This window comes from Emiliania huxleyi (genome assembly GCF_000372725.1).
Source record: "Emiliania huxleyi CCMP1516 unplaced genomic scaffold EMIHUscaffold_296, whole genome shotgun sequence".
Taxonomy (NCBI): Eukaryota; Haptophyta; order Isochrysidales; family Noelaerhabdaceae; genus Emiliania; species Emiliania huxleyi.
The window spans coordinates 99,538-121,050 of NW_005199803.1; the positions used below are offsets into that span (position 1 = coordinate 99,538).

General features: G+C 66.3%; 4 protein-coding genes across 4 annotated transcripts; 3 read left to right on the forward strand and 1 right to left on the reverse strand.

Moving 5' to 3' along the window:
* Positions 1-3,479: 3,479 nt before the first annotated feature.
* Positions 3,480-5,643, forward strand: EMIHUDRAFT_444171 (adenylate kinase). Its single transcript, XM_005775712.1, has 8 exons — positions 3,480-3,517; positions 3,714-3,789; positions 3,896-3,955; positions 4,091-4,166; positions 4,452-4,516; positions 4,691-4,846; positions 4,929-4,986; positions 5,193-5,643. Exons 2-8 carry the CDS (start codon positions 3,724-3,726, stop codon positions 5,435-5,437), a joined length of 726 nt encoding a protein of 241 aa, XP_005775769.1. The 5' UTR covers positions 3,480-3,517; positions 3,714-3,723; the 3' UTR covers positions 5,438-5,643.
* A 922-nt stretch (positions 5,644-6,565) lies between these two features.
* On the reverse strand, positions 6,566-7,568 carry EMIHUDRAFT_368204 (hypothetical protein; the record flags this gene model as incomplete). Its single annotated transcript, XM_005775713.1, has 1 exon — positions 6,566-7,568. A coding segment is annotated over one exon (219 nt), but the record flags the coding sequence as incomplete, so codon positions are not given.
* A 2,109-nt stretch (positions 7,569-9,677) lies between these two features.
* Positions 9,678-11,354, forward strand: EMIHUDRAFT_74482 (hypothetical protein; the record flags this gene model as incomplete). Its single annotated transcript, XM_005775714.1, has 4 exons — positions 9,678-10,840; positions 10,984-11,058; positions 11,127-11,140; positions 11,239-11,354. Coding segments are annotated over 4 exons (1,368 nt in total), but the record flags the coding sequence as incomplete, so codon positions are not given.
* Positions 11,355-16,514: 5,160 nt separating this feature from the next.
* Positions 16,515-18,620, forward strand: EMIHUDRAFT_444177 (hypothetical protein; the record flags this gene model as incomplete). Its single annotated transcript, XM_005775715.1, has 7 exons — positions 16,515-16,843; positions 16,937-17,035; positions 17,208-17,267; positions 17,428-17,502; positions 17,714-17,794; positions 18,071-18,202; positions 18,349-18,620. Coding segments are annotated over 7 exons (1,001 nt in total), but the record flags the coding sequence as incomplete, so codon positions are not given.
* Between the last annotated feature and the right edge of the window lie 2,893 nt (positions 18,621-21,513).

Consider the following 21,513-nt stretch of genomic DNA (forward strand, 5'->3'; position numbering starts at 1 on the left):
GCCATTGAGCACCCCTCCGGGGCCCCTCAAGCTCGGGGGAGCCGTTGTCCGAGTTATGTTGCGAGTGTCCGTGGCCTTGGTGATGTCCTGTCGTCACAAGCAGCATCCGCAGCGGCGGCCGTCCACTCGGCAAACGTCCCCGGGGCGCCGGAGACATCGCCACCGTCCATCAGGAGGGCGTGGCCGGGGCGGGCGACTGCGGCGGCGGCGACGGCGGCAAGGGTGGCGCGGCGAGGGTGGGGGCGGCGAGGACGAGGGCGGCGGCGACGGCGGCGGCGAGAGTGGTGGCGAGGGCGAGGGCGGCGAGGGCGGCGGCGGTGGGCGCGGGGCTGGTCGGATGCGAAGGGAAGGCAGGCTCAGTAGGATGAGTGACAGGCGAAAGGCAAAGCCGTTGCCGACCGACACCGTGTCGGCCGCGTCGAGCGCCACCTGGTGAGGGGGGGGCGTGGGGGTGAAGAAGGAGGGCGGGTAGGTGAGGGCAGGGGTGATGGGGTGCAGCGGGGTGCGGGGGGCCGGAGGGAGGCGGGAAGGCGAGGCGCTGGCACGGAGAGTGTGCGCGTGCTGCGCGCCTGCTGAGGCCAGGTCGCCGTCGGCACGACGGCCTGGGCTCTGCCCCTCCCGAGCAGGCAGCGGCCCCCGGCCCAAGTCGCTCCTCGCCGTCCTCACCAAGCATCGCCGGCGGCTGCGCGGAGGTGGGGAAGTGCAATGTCTGGTGAGAGGAGAGGGAGAGGGGCCGCGATGGGTCGGGCGCTAGACGGGGAAGAGCTCTGGGGGAGGTGTTTTGGGGGGGGGGGGGGGGGCATTCCGGCCGCGATTGGGGCGGTGACAGGCAGGCGGGCGGACCCAAAAAGGAAAAAAGGGAGGCGGAGGCAAGGGGGGAGGGGACGGGGGCGGAAATAACGGAAAAGAGGAGGGGGTGGGGAAGGGGGCGAAAGGAGGGCCCATACCTTTGCCTCGCCCGAAGGGGCCGGAAATGGCGACCCGGGCCTGCCCAAGGGCAAGGAAAAGGGTGGAGGCAGGCGGGAAGGGGGGCGGGCGGAGTGGGGGAGACGATCTGGAGGGGGGGGAGGGGGGGGTCGGGGGAGGGAGGGGCGAGGGCCGCAGGCACCTTCTCCGGACACAGCCCGCCGCCCTTCATGAGAGCTGAGAGCCCGCCCTCGATGCGGGGACGAGCCCGATAAGCGCCGCGTAGGGCTTCTCGCGCAGACATGGCCGGGTCGAACGCCGGGTCGAAGGGAGCGGCGATGACGGCGGTCGGGGCTGCCCGAGCATTCAAGGGATGGGATGAATGGGCAGCGCCTGCGTCAAGACGATCAAGGGGAGGATGTTGACGACGACGATGAAGAAGAAGGTGACGTTGTTGATGATGATGTTGACGAGGGTGGGGATGAGGATGGTGATGAGGATGGTGATGGTGATGGTGACGAGGACGAGGGCGAGGATGCTGGTGAAGACGGTGACGATGATGGTGATGCTGAGTTGCTGACGATGGCGCGAGGACTTATCATGCTGTTGCTTGCGGTGGTGGTGATGAAGGGCAGGGGGCGAGGCATCTCTCCGCTCGCGCGCCGAGTAGATCGTTCTCTCTCATCGAGTCGACGCAAGCGAGCATTCCGAGGATGAACAAATATGCGAGTGGCGAAAGAGACTGCTCGACTCGCCGCATATGCTCATGCGATGCAAGCTGTGCTCGAGGCCGGCGAGGTAGCCGACGGCGGAGGCCGCCCAAGTACGCTTGCCAAAGGTCCCGCCGCCGACAATTCGCATCGCTCCGGGGTGTGTACTGGGGTATGATTCTGGGCGGCGATGGGCTTGTGTGTCGATTGGCGGTGCTGCGTCTGTTGGGGACTAGCTTGGGATGGCTGCTGGCGGGCCTCGAGTTGACGGACGGACACCTGCGAGGGCAGGCAGGGTGCGATTCCCACGGAGCCCCGGCTGCGGGCGGCGAGCGAGAGGGCCGCACCTTGATGAACACGATGTGACGAGCAAAGGTTGGAAGCCACCACGAGCAAAGATTGGAAGAGGTCCTGGTGTCGGGGTTTGCTTGCGACTAGTGTGGGGAGGTAATTGCTGGAGACTTGACACGCTGCGGAATCGGATCGAGCCATGGATGGAGGAGGAGGGAGGGCGCAAGCAGGGAGTGAGGGGGCAGATTCACTTCCATCTACTCCACTACTCGCCTGATTTTGATCATGTACCAATCCTCGCTACCCAACGCGGCCAAAGGATATCCACCTCGAGAACCTCGAGAGATCATGTATCCGCGGCTTCCTAGGGTGAGAAACTTCAGCGGGGTTCCACCGGGATCCGGGTTGAGCCACACTAACCCGGCTGAGGGTTACCCTACACACAAGTTGGCCGAACCCTACGTCGAGAAGTGGGCGCCGCCGAGCCCCATCTTGCTTGCTCTCCCCGGGTGCGCGCCACGCGTGCGCATTCCCGTCACTCGGCCGCCGCTCTTGCCTCATTCTCTCCTCCGATGCCCCCCTGCCCTTTGTCTCACAGAGGCGGCGGGCGGGCGCCCACTGACACCGAGAGATCAAAAACGCTCGGCCATGTGAGAAAAACGTGGGGAGGCGGATGGCTTTGCGAGCACCACCGGGACACGCAAGCGTTGAGAGGGCGGCGATTTCCGAGAGATTTTTAGCAATACCAAACAACTCTAACACTCACACGTCATTTGGGGCCTGGAGCCCTGTTCACGCGCGCGCGAGACGTGCAGACAGGGTTGTTTTTGTTTTGCGATTTCCGACAGAAGAAGAAAGAAAACGCACGCGCCGGGCTGCTCCTCACACTCGGCGGAGAGTCGCCGTCAGATTCGGGGAGGCGCCTGCTCCTTTGCTGCGCGCGCGCGGTCGCCTCGTCCTCCAGCCCTCCCCTCTCCACTCGAAACCCTCCTCCACAAAAAAACACAAACCAACCGTCCTGGATCGCCTCTTCCCACTCTCGGATCTGCCTGCGCAGCATGTGGTGCGAGAAGAGCCCTGCCTGTGTACTCGAGCGCCTCGCCTGTCATCGGGCTCGTCGACTTGGTCGCGAGCCAGCGCTCGATCGCCCGTCCGCTCGTAAGCATGCCCGTCCGCCGCCATCACCGGGTCGCTCATCACCTCGGTCGTGATCGGGCAGATAAAGTCGGCTGGTGACTCCTCCTCCTCCACGACTCCTCCTCCGACCAAGACTCATGCGGCTCCGGCTCTACTAGCGAGGCGAATGACATTTTCGACACCCTCGACGACCATCTCGGCTACGGTTCCGACTCCGGCTTCGGCTGGTGGTCGACAAGCTGCCGAGCCCAAATCACTGTCTGTGCCACATTTCTTGTTAAAAGAAAGAAAGAAAGAAAACACACAACCCAAGGGAGGGATGGGAGGACGGCACGCCGCCACCACACAGGGATTTTAAGGAGAGGTGTGTGGTGCGCAGCCGTCATTTCTTGTTGGCTTCTAAAAATCGTCCATAAAATTCTTTTTGAGCCGACTCGGCAGGCGCATTTTGCTCCGTGTACTGCGACGCGAAGGCACCGACCCAAACCACGTGGCGTCTCCTCCCAGCGCAACACACACCTCTGCGCGCGCGCCGCACCGTTCGGCTCCGCACTCTTGCCAACGCACGCGACGCGAGCGGCCGCATTGTTGTCTGACAGCACAGACACGCCGATTCGGCCTGGCCTGTGTTCAGCACAACCTCAGAGCTCGTTTCCGCACCCCTCGCAGCCGCAGCAGCATGCCCGCCGATCTCGCGAGGGCGTCCACCACCGACCTGCTGGCCGAGCTGAAGCGCAGGATGGAGGCGCGTCACCCCAGCGCAGCGCTCTGCACGCTCCGCCGTCTCTAGCAGCTCTGCTGTCTCAGTGCGGAGCGCTTCTCAGAGCGCTCTTGTGCCCGCACGTCCGCAGTCGCCTCCGAAGAAGAACATCATCCTCGTGGGGCCGCCCGGCAGCGGCAAGGGGACGCAGGCGCGTCAGCAGCACTGCTGAACCAGACCCAGACACCGCTGCTGCTCCTATATTCCACCGCTGCGAGGGCCGCCGACTCCGCGCTCCAGCCCCGGCCGCTGCGGAGAGGCTCACACTGCCGCGGCTCTTCGGCAGGCGCCGCTGATAAAGGACAAGTACAAGCTGTGCCACCTCGCGACCGGCGATTTGCTACGCGCCGCTGTCGCTGCTGGTGCGCAGTGCCCCTTCTTGAGGCTTGGGCACCCGGCGCAGCCTCTGCGCGCCCGCACGAGCCACACACCGGCGCGAGTCGCGCTGCGGACCCGAGGGGCTGGGCGTCCGGCTTGTCGCGCCGCGAACGCGCGTACTGCTCAACCACCCATGGGAGCGCGCGAAAGCGGCGCTACACACGGCCGCTGGCGGCGCCTCTGCGCACCGCGCCTCTCCGCAGACCTGGGCACACACCGCGCGGGGCGTTGCGGCGGCCGACGGACGCCGCTCGTCTGTGCGCGCGCAGGGACGGAGATGGGGAAGGCGGCCAAGGAGGTTATGGAGAAGGGCGGCCTCGTCTCGGATGAGATTGTGCGAGAGTTAGCCGTGATTAGGCCGAGATCGGCCGAGATCATCGGCCTCGTGTCGGACGAATATTGCGCGAGCCGCGTGCACCGTGCACCGGCCAGCCCTCTCTGCTCTCTCCCACCACACGCGTCCCTGCTCTTTGCGCCCGCCGCCCACCTGCCGCCGCCCCAATCGCAGGTGATTGGCATCATCAAAGACAACATCTCGACGCCCGACTGCGGCAACGGCTTCATCCTGGACGGCTTCCCGCGCACGGTGGTGCAAGCGGAGAAGCTGGATGGGATGCTGACCTCGGAGGGCGTCGGCCACATCGACCACGTCATCGAGTTCAAGGCGAGCCCACGGCTCATCTCGGCCCGTCTCGGCCCGTCTCGGCCCGTCTCGGCTCGTCGACCGCCTGGTCGGTGCCTCGAAGGTGCCCGACGCGACGCTCGTCGAGCGCATCTGCGGCCGGCTCATCCACCCGGCGTCTGGCGAGCGACACTTCCGAGACACTTCCGAGACACGGGCGAGACATGGGCGAGACACGGCCGAAGCAGTTCCGAGACACAGCCGAAGCACGGCAAAGACGCATCCGAGGCGTGCCCCATCCGAGACGCGGCGAGAGAGTTGGTGGCACCCGCGACGCCGGTGAGCCCTGCATCCTGCCTGACGCCGCCCTCCCGCCACGCGTCTGCAGGCCGCAGCTACCACGAAAAGTTCCACCCGCCCAAGGTTGCGGGCAAGGACGACGAGACGGGAGAGCCGCTGGTCAAGCGCAAGGACGACAACGAGGAGACGCTGACGAAGCGGCTCGACGCCTTCCACAAGCAGACGAAGCCCGTCGTCGACTACTACGCAAAGCAGGGCCTGTACTCGCCGGTCGACGCCGACCGCAAGGCCGACTCCGTCTCTGCCACCATCGCCGCTATCCTCGCAAAGTGAGCTCCTCCACTAGTCGTAGCCCTCAAGCGAGCGCGCAGCGCCCTCTTCCTCTCTACCTCCCTTACTCTCTCCGGGGTGTGGTTGCGGTGATTGTCGGCCCCGTGGCTCGGTGTCTGAGCACACGTCCGACACGCACAGCTCGACGACCAGCGTCGGTGTGTGAGAGTGTTCTGCATGCTCAATTCTCTTGATCCGCCCTTGGCTTGATCGTGCCGCCACGGCCGCACGACGTTAAATGTGTGGGGGGCCGAGCCGCCTCGGGGTGGCGCTGGCGGCGGCCGGCGGGCGCGGGGCGGGCGTTTTGAAAAACAGAAAACAAGTATAAAATCTCTGGGGGGAGCGGGAGGCGAGGGCCCTAGGGGGTACCCATGCGGGGTGGAGATGGGGTCCCCCAGCCCGCCGCAGGCGCCGATTTTTTGGCATGATTTCTTTTTTCGCGCGATTTTTTACTTGTTTTCATGGGAATTCGGCGTACTTGGAACTTGCGGCCATGCTATCACGCCTTGCGACATCCTTTCGGCGCTGCTGACCGTGCCATGCTGCTCAACTGACCGCCTGGCAGGGCGGAGCGCCTCGGCGGCGTCCACCCGCTGCGAGGGCCGCAAAGGGGTTGCCGAGGCGGCCCATGTGGTCGCTCACCGCCACTGACTTGTGCGAACTCGTTCTCGTATCAGGTGAGGGAGCCGAGGCCGACCACGACGAGCGCTCTCGCAGAGCTGATGGCATGGCTGATGTGAAGGCCGCGATGCGCGCGAGCGTCGCGGAGCTGCGTGTTAGGGCTGCGGTGCGGGCGACGGTCGCGGAGCTGCATAAGGATGTGCAGAGACGGCTAGCTAGCTCTGATTGACAGGGAGGTGGTGAGCTAGCAGTGCGCCGGACCATCGCCAACCGCGACGGCTCGGTTGAGACTGTCCTGTCCTGTGCACACCCCGGGGATGCAGTGCGCACAGAAAGAGCGTTCCGTGAATGGGGCGCGTGCGTCAGTTTCTTGTCACTATACGTACGCCCGTGTGGGTTCGGCTTCGGGGCCTGGGACGGTGGGAGTGGTGCGGGCTGCCTCGCCTCCGCCGCGGCCGCCGGGCCGCGCCTTCGTAGTGAGAGGAGGACAGGTGTCCGGTTTTCTTGTTTATGGACATATATTGTACACCCTCATAAATTACACCTCTTGAGACGTGGACGTGGAGTCGCGAGAGTGGAAGAGTGTACCTTAAACTTCTCTACTCAGCGTCTAAAGCCGTAGCGCGTAGGGTCCGGTCTAAATTAGCTATATTACACCTCGGCACCCACCACCACCAGCGAGGCAGGCCGGCGCGAAAGCAGCTCTCCGCAAGCGCCAACAAAGACCCGCTCGGAGAGGATGGACCGCATGAGAGTGTTAAATGGGGCGTGTGAGCCGAAGGCCGCCTCGATGACGGCGAGGAGCCGGTGCGTGTCGCACCGAACAGCACAGCGTGCGTGCGCGAGTTCGAAGCGCGAGAATTGGTCGCGGCGTCTTGCGCCGAGCCGCTTCTCCTTTGTGCTGCCTCTGGCGTGGCCGTGGTCTCCAAAGGGCACAACCGTCACGTCCGACTTTCCCCGACCCATCTGCAGCCAGACAAAGATCTCCATGGCGCACCTATTTAGAACCACAAGAGTGAAGAGCGCCATCTGCAGCCAGACAACGACGGCACGCACCAGAGGCGCGAAGAGTAAGACGGCCCCGCGAGCACGACCAGCTTGCGGCAGCCCGCCAGGTAGACGGGAAGCCCGGCGAGCGACGCGTCGACATTGCTCTGGTTGATGCACGCCTTGTCGAGCCACAGCGTCGGCGGCCGGCAGACCTCGTGCTCAAACGCGCGCGCCCACGAGGCGAGCGCCTCGTACTTTTCCTGCCCGTCGTCGGACCACGAGTGACTCACGAACGCGTCGACACAGCCGACTTTGGCCGGCTCTGTCCGCTCGTGCAGCCCGGAGTCGGCACTGCTCGCGCAGTCCTCGGCGGTGAGCGCGCGCCACGGCAAGAGGCGGAAAGACCGGCATGCCGCGGCGCAGGCGTCGTCTGGCCGCCGGCCGCCCATCAGGGCGCCGACCGCGGCGAGCGATCGGACCTCGTCCTTCAAGCAGAACGAGCCGAGGCACGCGTGGAGGCGCCGGCGGACCAGAGGCGACAGGCCAAGCGCGCAGGCGAAGGAGGCTGCTGCCGCGCTGACGCGCAGCGGGAACGTCAGGCGGGTAGTGAAGGAGGGGTCCACTTGTAGCGCGGCAATCAGCTGCAGCGGCAGGACGACGGAGAGGGCGAAACATACCCCGCGGAGAGCCGTCCAGATTCGACCGAGGGCGGCGCGCGGCTCCAGGCAGAAGGAGGTGGCGAAGGCTGCGGCAGCGGCGAGCTCACTCGCGGCTTGCGCGAGCGAGAGGGCTGCGAGCACCAAGACCCACTCGCTGCGGGGCGGAGGCTCAACTTGGACATAGGGCGGCATCGTCTCGCCGTGGTCAAACGCGGCCCGGGCGCGGGACACGGGTAGCAAGTCGGTCGCCGCGAGGAGGAGGTATGAGAAGGCAAAGAGGCCGCCCGTGAGCCTCACTCCCACTCGATCCGTCGGTCGGACAGAGAGGCCGATGAGCGTCGGGCCGAGCGCTGTGAAGAGACCTTCCACCCACACCGCGTCGCCGAATACGCCCGCCAAGTCGAGACCAGTGACCATCACCCACGGCTGAGGTCCCCACGCGACGATAAACATCCACCAGCCGAGAGCGACTGTGCCGTATGAGACCCGGGCAGCCACTGCCGCATCGACTTGCACCGCCACCGTCAGCCGCTGTCGTACGCCACTGAGTTCGTCCGTGTCGGCTTCTGTGCCCCTGAGCGGCGGAGGCGTCGCCGGTTTCGATAGGCTCCGCTTGAGATGTCCAGCAAGCAGCCATCCCACCACGACTGCCGGTGGGAGCGAGGCGACGAGGAGAATCGCCCACAGGCCAGGGAGCCACGCCTGCCACCGCACAGCCGCCTCGCTGGCCTCCAGCGTTCGCAGACGTGACTTTGGGAGGTCCGAGCCCACTGCCTCGGTTTCATTGCTGGCCGTGCAGAGGCACTGCCTGAGCGATTGGCATGCGAGGCTGGCCAAGCCGTCGCTCGTCATCGAAACACACGAAGCAGAATACCCATCGTGCGACAGTCCAGAAGGTTCACCGCGCGCCCAGAGGGTCCCTACTGTTTCAGAGTGCCCGGAGCTTGAGCAGTGAGCCCAAGAATCGATACCATCGGGGCTTGCACTCGGAGGCCAGCGGTAGTTGCCCGTCCATCCTGCAGACGCAGTGGCACCTGGCAACGGAGAAGCCGTCGACCGGTGCCTCAGGTCCGATACGCATGCGAGTCGCGTCCCGGTTTGAGCGCACACGTCGAGGCACGCCCGAGCCGTCGCGAACGATATGGATAGCAGCACCTGGCCCGACTCCATGAGGAAGGAGCAGCGTCCGATAGAGCGGCTGCAATGCGTGATGTGATTTCTAATTTCTTTTTAGAAGAAGAGTTCGATCTGAGCCATCCCTCGGAGACGTGTTATGGCCCTGCGAATGCGCACCCCCCCTAGCTAGGGGTCAGGGCTCTCCAGCCCGTAGCCCGATGCCGAGCGTCCGGCCAACTGGGTGCGCTTCTCAGCTCCCCGGTCCTGGACGTGAGGTTGATAACCGCACTCCAAGTGCTCCAAGATCTGCTCACAGGGCCGTAGGATTCTTACGCAACAACGCATCGGGTTTTCTTTATTGCTTGTGACAAAATGGCGCCCGCTCGGGACACTGTTGAGCGCCTCGTGTTGATCCCAGCCATCGCCAAGAACAGCACGACTGGCTACAAGAACGTGGAAGAGAGTGGGCAAAAACGGGGTGATTTTGGTCATCCGTCAAAATATCTGAAGATCCTACTATAGGATTCTCCCCAAACCTTGCTCAGCTGATCCAGCCTGGGGGGAAGGCCAGCCCTGGGCAAAGAAACCAGCACCTCATCAGGCTTCCCTGAGCGTCACAGCTCGGTGATCGCGCCGGCCGGACACCACTGTAACGTCCGTTCCGGGCATTTGAACGCGACCTTCGGGGGCAAAGACATGGGCTCTATGGCTTAGACTGGACTCCTCTTGGTCCCTTCTGATGCCCTAGGCCACACCTGGGCCTTACCTGGGGTCCTAGGGGCCGGGAAGGGTTTGCCCCCCTAAAGGGGCGCGAAAAATATTAAATTCTTTTTCACCCTTCAGCGCCCGCCGCCCCTCTGTTGAGGCTAAGCGTCCTGCCGGGGCCGCCGCGCAGCAGGATGCCCGAGTACAAGTTCCCTCCCGCGTTCGCGTGGGGCACGGGGTCCTCCGCCTACCAGACCGAGGGCGGTTGGCAGTCTGGAGGTCGCGGGCTCTCCATCTGGGACGCCTGGTCGCACACACCAGGTCGGGTCGCCGGCGGAGCCGTCGCGGACGCTGCGGCCGACCATTTCGGCCGGTGGCGCGATGACGTGCGGCTGTTGCACCGGATGGGCGTGCCGTACTACCGGCTCTCCCTCTCCTGGGCCCGCATCATGCCCGCCGGCGTCGGCGCCGTCAACGAGGATGGCATCCGCTTTTACTCGGAGCTGATTGACTCGCTGCTGAGGCACGGCATCCGCCCGGTGGTGACGCTGTACCACTGGGACCTGCCGCTTCCGCTGCAGCTCGAGCACGATGGCTGGCTCTCGCCCCGCACCGCCGCCGCCTTCGTCGCCTACGCCTCCCTCTGCTTTGAGCGGTTCGGAGGGCGCGTGCTGCACTGGCTCACGCTCCACGCGCCGGCGCAGCATGCCGTCAACGGGTATGCGCGAGGCGAGCACCCGCCAGGCCGCACGGTGGCGCCGACGCGCGAGCCATACCTCGCCGCCCACAACATGCTGCTCGCACACGCCCTCGCCGCTGCTCGGCTGCGCAAGATGCAGGCGGCCCGACCGACCGACCAGCGCGCCCTCCTCTCGCTCGGAGTACACGCAGATTGGAGGGAGGCTCTCTCAGGGTCGGAGGCGGACGCGGATGCGGCGCAGCGCTCGATGGCCTTCACCCTCGGCTGGATGGCTGCTCCGCTCTACACGGGCGCGTACCCGCCGGCGATGCGGGCGGCGCTGGGCGATGCGCTGCCTTCGTTCACGGCCGAGCAGGCGGCGCTACTGCGCAACTCGAGCGACTTTTTCGCGCTGCAGCACTACTCGACGCTGATGGTCTCTCGCCCGAACGCAACCTTCCCGCCGCTGCCCGAGACCTCCTTTTACGCGGCGGAGGGCGTGCGGTGGCACAGCACGCGCGGTGCGCGCAAGAACAGCCTCGGGTGGGACATTGCCCCGTTCGGGCTCTACAAGCTGCTCAAGCACATTGACGAAACCTACCAGCCGCGCGGCGGCATCGTCATCACCGAGAGCGGGTGGCCCTGCTCGGCCGCCTCTTCACACCTCCAGCCGTGAACGGCGCCTCTTGACGCTCTAGACGTGAACAGGCGCCTGCTCGGCCGCCTCTTCACACCTCCAGCCGTGAGCGGCGCCTCTTCACGCCTCCAGCTGCGGGCAGGTTCCCGAGCCGCGGCGACGACGCGGCGCCGCACGAGGCCACGCGCGACACGGCGCGCGTCTGCTACCTCAAGCGGTACCTGCAGGCATATCTCCCCAGATCTCCCCATATCTCCCCATATCTCCCTCAAGCGATACCTGCAGGCAATCCGCCCTGTGTCTCCGTGTCTCTCTGTCTCTCTGTCTCTCTGAGTCTCCGTGTCACCGCCCCTCACCCGCCCGCCCCTCACCCGCCCCTCGCCCGCCCGCCAGGCAGTCCACCGCGCGATGGGGGAGGGCGTGCCCGTGCGCGGCTACTTTGTCTGGTCGCTGCTCGACGCGGCGGAGTGGGAACACGGCTTCGGCACGCGCTTCGGCCTCGTACGCGTCGAGCCAGGCATATCTCCCCATATCTCCCCATATCTCCCCATATCTCCCCATATCTCCCTCAACTCGCCCGCGTCGAGCCAGGCATATCTCCCCATCCCTCCCCATACCTCTCCACATCTCCCCATATCTCCCCAGGCACACTCGCGCGCCAGCCAAAGGCGTCGGCGGTCTTCTACACGCGCGCCGTCAAGGCGGGCGGCTTCAACGCGAGCGACGGCGAGTGCAACGCAACGGCGCAGGCGGCACCCCGCTTCCGCGCCGAGGGGGCGCAGCTGCAGGCGGCGCCGGCGAAAGGGGCGTCCCCGAGGCTCGTCCCGCCGTCGTTTACTCTTTTTGCGGCGCCGGATCCAGGCGGTGGTCAACGCGTCGCGAGGCGGCACGCCGTCGCTCGAGGTGTCGCGCACGATGCTGCTCCGCACCGTGCGGCTCGCCGCGCTCGCCGGGCAGCAGGCGGCCACCTCAATGACACTCCGAGACGCTTTCGAGACACCTCCGAGACGCTTTCGAGACACCTCCGAGACACCTCCGAGACACCTCCGAGACGCCTTTGAGACGCCTCGGAGACACCTCCGAGTCACTTCCGAGTCACGTCCGCGACACTTCCGCGACACGTCCGCGACGCATCCGAGACACGTCCACGACACGTCCACGACTCGCCTGCAGGCGCGGTACGAGGCGGAGCAGGGCGACTTCGCGGCGGCGCGGCAGTGGGACAGCAAGGTGGCGCGGCTCGTGTCGGGCGCACAAGTGCAAACTCGTTGATTGATCAGCCGTTCCCCATCGATTAAGGTGGCGCGGCTCGTGTCGGGCGCGGAGCGGCAGAAGCGGCAGCTTGCTAAGCGGGTGGAGCAGCAGCAGCCGGCGGAGGCGGAGGCGGCGGAGGCGGAGGCGGCGGCGGAGGCGAAGGCGGCGGCGGAGGCGCCAGCGCCGCCTCCTGTGGTAGAGGAGGCGGCGGCGGAGGTGGCGGAGGCGGAGGTGGAGGCGGAGGCGGCCCAGCTGATGGTCGACGGGGGCGGGGGCGTGTCCAGCGCTGCGGGGGGCGGGTTGCAGCAGTCGCTGCTGCAGGAGGTGGACATCGATCCGGCGGCGCCGACGCTGAGCGCGACGCTGCTACAGGAGGTTGCGATGGCGGCGCCGTTTGGTATGTCGGAGGAGGACGAGGTTGACATGATCTCGCGCAGCGCGATGTGAGACCTCTGTTGTATTGTGTGTATACTCTAGAGACGAGACGGCTTTACTGTGTGACTGTAATGAAAGCACGACCCCTACCCCACGTAAAAACAAGGATGCGACATGCGAGAGCGTCTTGTCACTGTGTGTGCATGCTGCATGGCCGACACGTGCACACACATAAATTCACGAGGTACTGGGACGTCGTATATCGTCATCACATGCGAAAGCCGTGTGTAGGGCATGGATGAGACAGTGAGGCCATCACTAATGCGGCCAACACCGTCCTGTAGCATACACGTATGTCGCTCAAGGAGCGCCCATTGTACACCCCTGCAGCAGGATGCCCCTCACGACCGGCCTCGAAGGGACTGGTTGATGCCGAGCGCAAGGAGCCCGGCCAAAAGCGGATGGAAGCGCGCGCCTCGATACGGGTCGCTCGGGCGCTGCCCGGGGCCAGGGCCCCGCTTGGCTGTCCGCAGCGACACATGCTGGTGGAAGGGAGACAAGCCAGGGCACTTGTACTTCTGGCTGCCGTCGGCGGTGCACAGCTGCTCGTAGACAGCGGGCAGCTGCGAAACCCAGAGGTCGGTTGGCTTCTGCGACGGCCCGCCGAGCTGGCAGATGTCGACGGTGGTCCGCTGGGCGCCGTCCCCGCCATTTTGAATCGGTAACTGCATGAACAAAATGTGGTTGTGCAGCCTGACGCGCGACGTCGAAGGCTGCTCGAACAGGAAGCCAAAATCGCTGTTCTTCCGTCCCGGGCCCAAGTCGCGGTCTCGCTGATCGGCGTTGATGCGGCTAATGTGCTTCACGCAAAAGTCCCACTCCTTGCTCAGGTCCGATGCGCCCTCGGCGACGGCGACCATACGGTCCTCAGCAAGCCGTGGGTGCTTGTCCGCCGCCATGTCGCTCTGCGATGCGCAGTTCGGGGAGTAGCTCGCGGCGGTGAGCGTCGGCAGCAACGCCGGCTTGATATCCTCGAGCTTTCCGTCGATGTGGATGTGCATCGGCGCGTTCGCCTCGGCGAAGAGGTTGGGGTGGACGTCGGTGGGGAAAATGACGTCGCACGGGACAGTCCAGTCGTGCGGCTCCTCGCGCGGGATGCCCTTCGAGCCGTCGTCGCAAGAGATAGTGTGCCACTGATGTGACGCAAGCTCGTTCGCCAAACGGCGGGAACCGCAGCAACCCTCGAAGAAGATGGGCCGGCTCGGCGGGAGGCGAGTGGAGCGTTCCTCCTTCGCCCGCTCGTCGGTCACGACCTTGGAGATGCTCGAGATCTTGACGTCGAGGACCACCATGTCGTCGTTCAGCGGCCAAGGCAGCCAGAAGCTGGGCGGGAAGGCTGCGTTCACGCCAACCGCCTTAAGTAGCGCGTCGCGATCGTCGTGCTTACTGAACCTCAGCCCGCGCTGCTTGAGGCGCTTCTCCCACCAATTGTCACCGGCGGAGAGAATGAGCAAGCTGCCGCCGCCGCCGCCGCCGCCGCCACCCCCGCCGCCGCCGCCGCCGCCTCGGCCGCCGCCTCCGCCGCCGCCACTGCTGCTGCCGGCACTGCTGCCGCCGCCTCGCTCGATCGGCGCGGCCGCCTCGTCGGCTGCCCATTCCTGTATGCGCGCGAGGAGTTTGGTGCCGATGCCCTGCTTCTCGTGCGTCTCGCTCACGCTGAACAAGGTGACGACGGCGGAGTGAAAGGTCGGGTCGCGTGCACCCCTGTACACCTTGGCGATGGCCGAGGCGCCGAGAATCTCCACGCAACCGTCTTCCTCCTCTTCGCACTCGCCAGGCGGTCGGTCGACTCCCCGCGTCGCGAGCGCCAAATGCAGGCTGCGCAGCTCTGGCGCTCTGGGGGAGGAGATCTGGCGCCCCGTGAAAAGAGCAAAATTGGACAACGTGGACTGGTGCTCCTTGACGAGCCCCTCCAGCAGCGCGCTCACCAGCTGGTCCCGCCCTCTCATCTTCGGGAACCGCTTGGCGAAGAGGGCCTTGACGTCCCCGATGAAGTCCTGCCCCACCTTGTCGATCGGATGAACTTGGCACGTCACCGAATCGAGATCGATGGGCACCGGCTTCGTCACCGACGATGCCCCACCCTGCGATGCCGCCGAGCCGCTGTGGTGAGAAGCGTCTGAGCCCGTCTCCCACCCATCTGCTCTGTCAGCCTCTAGCTCAGCGGCGTCGCTGCCACCTCTGTCCACCCCTAGCTCTGGCGCCGCCTCCTCGCCACTCCCCGCGCCGCCGCTGCTGCCCGCGCCGCCGCTGCTGCTCGAGCTGGCCGCCGCCTCGCCGCCGCGCACCCCGCCGTTGCTGTTCGCTGATCGCAGCAGCTGCTCGGCCGCGTCGTTCACGTCGCCGCTGCAATGGGCGAGCGCGATGCGGGCGTCGCCCTCGGGAAAGCCCATGTCGATCAGCGACCGCAGCTTCGGGTCGGCTGGTGTGCGCTCCCTCGCGCTGCGGTCCGGCCCGGCCGGCCCTGGTGCTGCTGCCCGTGCCGGCGTCGCCCGAGGCTCTCCGGCCGCAGCCGTCGCAGCCGCCGCCTCGTCGTCCTGCCCCCGCCCCTGCTCCGCTGCCGCCGCTGCCGCCGCTGCTGCCGCTGCCGCCGCTGCCGCCGCTGCCGCCGCTGCCGCCGCTGCCGCTGGTGCCGCTGGTGCCGCTGGTGCCGCTGGTGCCGCCGCTGGTGCCGCTGCCGCTGCTGCCGCCGCTGCCGCCGCTGCCGCCGCTGCCGCTGGTGCCGCTGGTGCCGCCGCTGGTGCCGCTGCCGCCGCCGCTGCCGCCACCCCTCTCACGCGCTGCGGACTCGGATCATCGTCGTCAGACAGCTCAATCGCGTTCTCGGGCCCGCCCGTCCCGCTGCCAGGGCCGGTGACGGGGCGCATCCAGCCCCGTTGGCGGCGCGCGGGGTTTGGCATGGTGGGCTCTGCTGGCGGCGGCCTGGCCTTGCGCTTGCGCTTGCTCTGGCCTTCGGCTAGGAGCCGTTTCAAGTCGCACTCGGTGAAGACGGCCTCGCCTTCAAAGTTCGGCGGGTCGAAGGCCTCAACGCTGCCGGTCGACAGATTGACCCGCCCCACTCGCGTCATCGTCTTTCGGTAGCTGTCGTTCGGCCCCCATCGCTTCTCGCGGATGATTCCGTCGTCGCGTTGGTACACGGCGATAAAGCAGCTGCCAGCTTCGTCCAGGTGGGGGACGCCAAGTCGACGCACGACGGCCAGGTCGAAGTCGCCTTTCGACGGATCGCCTCGAGCGTGCGAAAGGAGTCGGGGTGTGCCGATGTACACGTCGCCGACCGCAGGCGCCGCACCCTGCGCGGCAGCCTGACCCGGAGGCGAGGGCGGCGACGGCGGAGATGGCCCCAGTGGACGCGCCGCCATGCTTGGTGCGAGGCCAAATTTTTCATTTATTTTTCAGTGTATGTAGCTCTTACGAACATACCCGTAGGTGAACTGCTGACAGGGTTTGCGATGAGGAGCGATCCGAACGTGGTATTCGGGTGATCAGATCACTACCGCCGAAGCGCAAGCGCTTGGAGCAAGGGAACTGCCACGTATGGGTCCCAGACTAGCACCCCACCTCGCGGGCCGACGTTCTGGCCCAGCAAGGCTGCTGCGGAGCACTCGGGGCCGATGTTCTGGCCCAGCGAGGCCGCTGCGGGGCACCCGGCGGCTCGGTTCGCTCATCAGCGCAAACTCGGTCGAGCAGAAAGTAAGGTGTGTGTGTAAAGGCGGCGCGGCACGATAAGGGTCGGCGGTAAGGCGGCGCGGCGGCAGCAGGCGGCAGGCAGGACATCGGACGGCGGGACATACGGCGCGGCGGGCGCGGCACTGTAGGAGCGGCTTTTTGTTCCCATGGAAGATCAAAAGAAAGAAAAGGACCAACGGACATCCCAAGAGAAGGATGGGAGGACGGCCACGAAAGATCAAGTGTGAGGGAACCATCGCGCTAAATTCTTCGAGGGCAGCTTAAGTAAAATTCTTGGTTGCGCCGCGAAAGGTCAAGCGATGACGGCGACCGCTGCATCCCTCTTGCCGCTGCTCGCGACGCTGGTCCCGTCGCGCCCTAATATTCCGATCGCACCCCGAGTCTCCCAATTCATCTCCATGCAGTCGGTCGCTGCGCCTGAGCCAACTCTCATTCCCGGTCTCTCCGCATCGGACTTCCAGCACCCAGAGGACAAGCGTGCGAGCCAGCTGCTCAAGACCTTCTTCGCACCCGTCGAGCTGGCGCTGCGTGGGGCCTTCTCGGCCCTAGTCGAGGACGCACTCTTCATGGACAACATCGCGAGCGGCGTGCTAGTTGGCCCTCGCCAGCTACCAGAGCTGCATCAGGTGCCGCAATACAAGTCTCATAGGCTCTCGTTTCATCTCCCGACCCTTGCACCTCGAGCCTCCGCCTCCCCTCGACCCCGCCCGCGCCTCCAGGCCCTCCTCCGCTCGTGCAAGCTCCTCTCCATCGAGACGGCGCCCGACCTGTACATCCGGCAGTCGCCGTACCCAAACGCGTACACCGTCGCCGTGCAGGCGAGAGAAACAGCCGAGAAAAGGGACGGCATTCCCTCGAGAGATGGCCTGCTGCCTGGCCCACAAATTCCTCTCTCACAAAAACACAATCCCCAGTCCGGACAGTCAGCGACGGCAGTCAGAAGCCTCTCTCACACACCCCTGACCGCGTCCCGCACGTCGGACGCCGCAGGGCCGCCGCCCGTTCGTCGTCGTCACGACCAGCCTCCTCGACCTCCTCTCGCCGACCGAGGTGCACCCTCCCCCTCCCCCTCCGACCCACCGCCAGTAGGCCTCGTGCGCTTGGAATGCCGTCCGGCTCCTGTCTGCACGGATGTGGAAGACGGCTGCCATCGCGCCGCCCTTGCCGCTGCCCTGCTCACCGCACCGCCGCCGCCGACTCCTCCCGACAGGTGCAGGCCGTCATCGCCCACGAGCTCGGCCACCTCAAGTGCGAGCACTCCCTCGCCATCGCGATGGCCAACCTGGTGCGGCACCCAACCGACATCACACCAACACCGCCTGCTAGCACCGCCACCAACGCCGCTTTTGCACCGCCGCCTCCAGTGCCCGCCAGCGTGGCGTGCCCACTCTACCGGCCGGCCGCCTCCTTCACGATGATGCGCGCCTTCCTCGCCGCCGAGCCACCGCCGCCATCACCACCGCCAGCCCCAACCCCCACCCGCCCGCTCGCCGCAGGTGCTCAGCCCACTCGCGAGCGTCTCTCCCGTCGCCGACGCGGCGCTGCAATCGCGGCTGTTGCGCTGGCAACGCGCGGCGGTGCGCTGCTCCTGCACTGCCACACGCCGCCCGGGGACGTGGAGCTTCGGGGGTAGCCCACACCCTTGCCCCTTGCACTAGTGCGCTGCGGTTCGCTGCTGGTGTGGCGACACTCTGGCCGGGAGACAGGAGAGAGCGCCACCGCCACGGCTATTGTGTGCGCGACCGCGACTGCTTTGTGTGTTGGGCGAGACTGCGGTGTGGCGGCAGAGAGAGCGACGCGGCTTTAGCCTTGCTCCCCCAGCCCCCCCCCCCCCCTCGCCGCACCCTGCACAGGAGCTGTCCTGCGACCGCGCCGCCCTGCTCGCGGTCGGCGACGTGCGCGCCGTGCAGGCGGTCACGATGAAGCTCTGCGGCGGCTCAAAGGCGTACGGCAAGTCGATGGACGTCGAGGCCTTTGTGGAGCAGGCGGGGGAGGGGAGGGGGAGGGTGGTGGTGGTGGGGGGGGGGGGGGGTGTAGCCGCCCCGTCCGAGATGCAGCCCGAGAGATACAGCCCAAAGAGGGCGGGCGGTGTGTTGGGCCGACGTGGACCCCGATGCTCCTGCCCGCGCAGGCCGCGCAGTACGACGAGGTTGCCGACGGCTCGCGGCTCGGGCGGCTCGTGCGGCAGTCGCAGCAGCGCGAGGCGACGCACCCGTTGCCAATCTACCGCGTGCGCGAGCTGCAGCGCTACTCCGACTCGGGCGAGTACGCGACGCTGCGAGCACGCGGGAGGCCGCTCGGCGAGGGCACTGGCGGTGGTGCGGCGCCGGTGGCGCCCCAGCCGGTGGTGGCTTGAACAAGGACAGTAAACACACGTTTAGAAAATTCTTTCGGTGCACGAAATGGTGTCCCCCCCAGCAATGACATCCTCGAGACACGATCAGAGGGATGCTCGGCCGAGGCCGAGGCCGCGGGCGCACGCCACAGGGCCCGTTTGGCAAGGGCCAGTCGTACGGCAAGGACAGCTCGTCATTCGCAAGCCCCGGTGGCAAAGACTACGGTGGCAAGGGCAGCGGCAGATCCGGAGGCTTTGGCGGACGCGTCCTCGCTGGCGGACGCGGTGGCAAGGGCTACGGTGGCACCTCCTCGCCGCCGACGTCCGGTGGTACGCTCGACCTTTCATCGCTCGTCGATGCCTTGCCGACCTTGCCTACGCGCCGCGACGACGGGCAGGAGGTCGATCCGAGTGTTCACCGCCGTCGTGCGGCTGTCAAGATGATCATGGATGCCTCGGCCGATGAGCAGAAGGTGCCGCCGACGGGCGACTCATCGCCGCTTGGGTACTGCAAGAAGGTAGTACGCGAGACCCTCTTCGAGCACCGCGCGCTGCTCGGCCAGTGCCGCATCCACGACACCGAGTGGGCGCGATGGCCGCCGAGGGAGACGTCGCCGGCAGACAAGGGTCAGCACGCCAACACGCTGATCGTGCTGGCGGATAGCTTCGACGTGCGCGAAGTGAGCCTCGTGCTTGTGACGTATAGTCCTAAGGAGGAGCGGTACAACCTCTGCGGCTCCACGTGCTCCGCTGCCGAGGCCTTCGGGAGCTGCTTCAACCACTTTGCCGAGCAGCGACTGCAGGGCGGCGTGACCCACAAGCGGATCGACGCGGACAACTGCGCGTACTTCCAGCCGATCGAGTACATTGGCGACGGCGTCGCGGCCATCGAGGCGTGCCTGCTACTCCAGCAGCAGCCCTCGCCCTCCGCGCTCTTCCTCGCCGTCGCCAACCCGCGCGAGCGCAAGCCCGCCGACTGGCGCAAGCCTCCGCTGACCAATCAGCTGAACTCGTCGCAGCTCTCGGCGCTCACCTCGCTCGCGCACGGCCTCGAGGTCATCCAGGGCCCGCCGGGCACGGGAAAGTCGACGACGATCTACCAGCTCGTCAAGCACTGCATGCCGCCCGGCGTCAAGTCGGTCGTGTGCGCCGTGCAGAACCGTGCGGTCGAGGCGATATGCCAGAGGCTCGCGGGCGCGGAGGGCGAGCTGTCTTTCTTCGTTATCGGCAACGAGAAGCGCCTCGCCGAGACGTCCAAGCAGTGGACGCTCGCGGCGCAGGCCAACCGCGACGCGCGCGTGCTGCACGAGCGCGCCGTGGCGCAGAAGGCGACGACGCTCGACAAGCTCGTGACGCACGGGCTCAAGCTGTACAAAGAGAAGGTCTTCGGCGGCCTCTCGCTCAGCCAGCACCGCGCCGCGCGCGCTCGCGAGCTGTGCAGGCTCATCGACCGCGGCGCTCCTCTGCACCCCTACGGCGAATACAGGCCATCCAGCAAGGACACGACGTGCGACTTCGAAAAGTACTTTGAGGCGCACGATGGATGGAAGAAGCTCGCGAAGGCGTACACGAAGAATCGCGTCGGCAAGCGGCCGGGATTCAAGGTCGGCGGCGCGGCGCACCTGCACCGCTTCTTCAAGATCACTGCGCGCGACGCGGAGATGCGCGCGGCACAGCTCTTTGATCAGGTGAAGGAGGAGATCGCGCGCGACGCGAGCGTGATGCTGTGCACGGCGGCGACAGTCGGGCCGCAGGTCAACTCGGCCGATGAGAACGTGGCCAAGTACATGAAGGCGGCCAATGCGCTGGTAGTTGACGAGGCGGGCACGTGCCCCGACCGCTCGATTGTGCCACTGCTGCCGTACCGCGACTCGGGTTCTTGCTTCGGCCGCGCGGTGCTCGTCGGCGACGAGAAGCAGCTGCCGCCCTTCAGCCGCCTCGACAAGTCGGTGCGGAACGCTTCGCTGCTCGAGCGCGCCGTGAGCAAGGTCGGCGGTCACATGCTCACGACGCAGTACCGCATGCCGCCCTCGCTCTGCCGCGTGGTGAGCGACGCCTTCTACGACGGGCAGCTCGTGACGGCGGAGTCGAAGGCGATAGAGACCAACCGGATGGGCGGCCCGTGCATTGTCTTCGACCCGATCGACGGCGAGGCCAAGTCGAATGGCCGCAGCAAGAGCCTTTTCAATGAGGAGGAGGCCGAGGCGGCAGTGATGCACGCGCTGCGGCTGAAGCGCGAGCATCCGAATTGGAGCGTCGCGGCGATCACCTTCTACAAGCAGCAGTTCAAGCTGATCAGCGAGTACCTCGAGCAGTTTGGCGGGGAGAGCACGGCGGAGGAGATCAGCGTGCTCTCCGTCGACGCGGCCCAGGGGCAGGAGTTCGACGCCGTCGTGCTGAGCGCCGTCGTCGACGGCAGCCGCCCCTCCTTCCTTCGGGACGAGCGCCGCCAGTGCGTGGGCATCTCGCGCGCAAAGCAGCGCTTCATCATCGTCGCGAGCCCGCACCTGTGCCACAACATGAAGATCTTCCGCAGCCTGCGCGATGCGGCTCGGGCTCGCTAACGCGTGCATAAGTAGAGACGAGAGTGAGATCGACTTTTGGCGGGTGGGCGGAATGCGTGCTCGGGCGCGGCGCAGCGCTGCGTGGACAGACGACGCTCGGGCGCAGGGGGGCGTGCAGCGACGAACGACACACACTACGGCGAGGTCTACTAGAGAGAAAGCGGGTGTGCTTCTCCGGCCTGCGCGGGTTTCTTTTCCGCTGTGTTGGGCTGGAAGGTGGGTTTTTTATTCTTTAATATCTGGGTCGGTCGACCTGCACGCGCTGCAGGGAGGCGGACCCTCAGGCTAGTGCCATTTCACTGTGGCACAGCTCGCGTTACAAAACCTTGATTTGACCATTGCGTGAAAAATTCCCCTCTCGGTGCCTTCCAGAGGCAGCTGCGACCCCGCCGAGTGG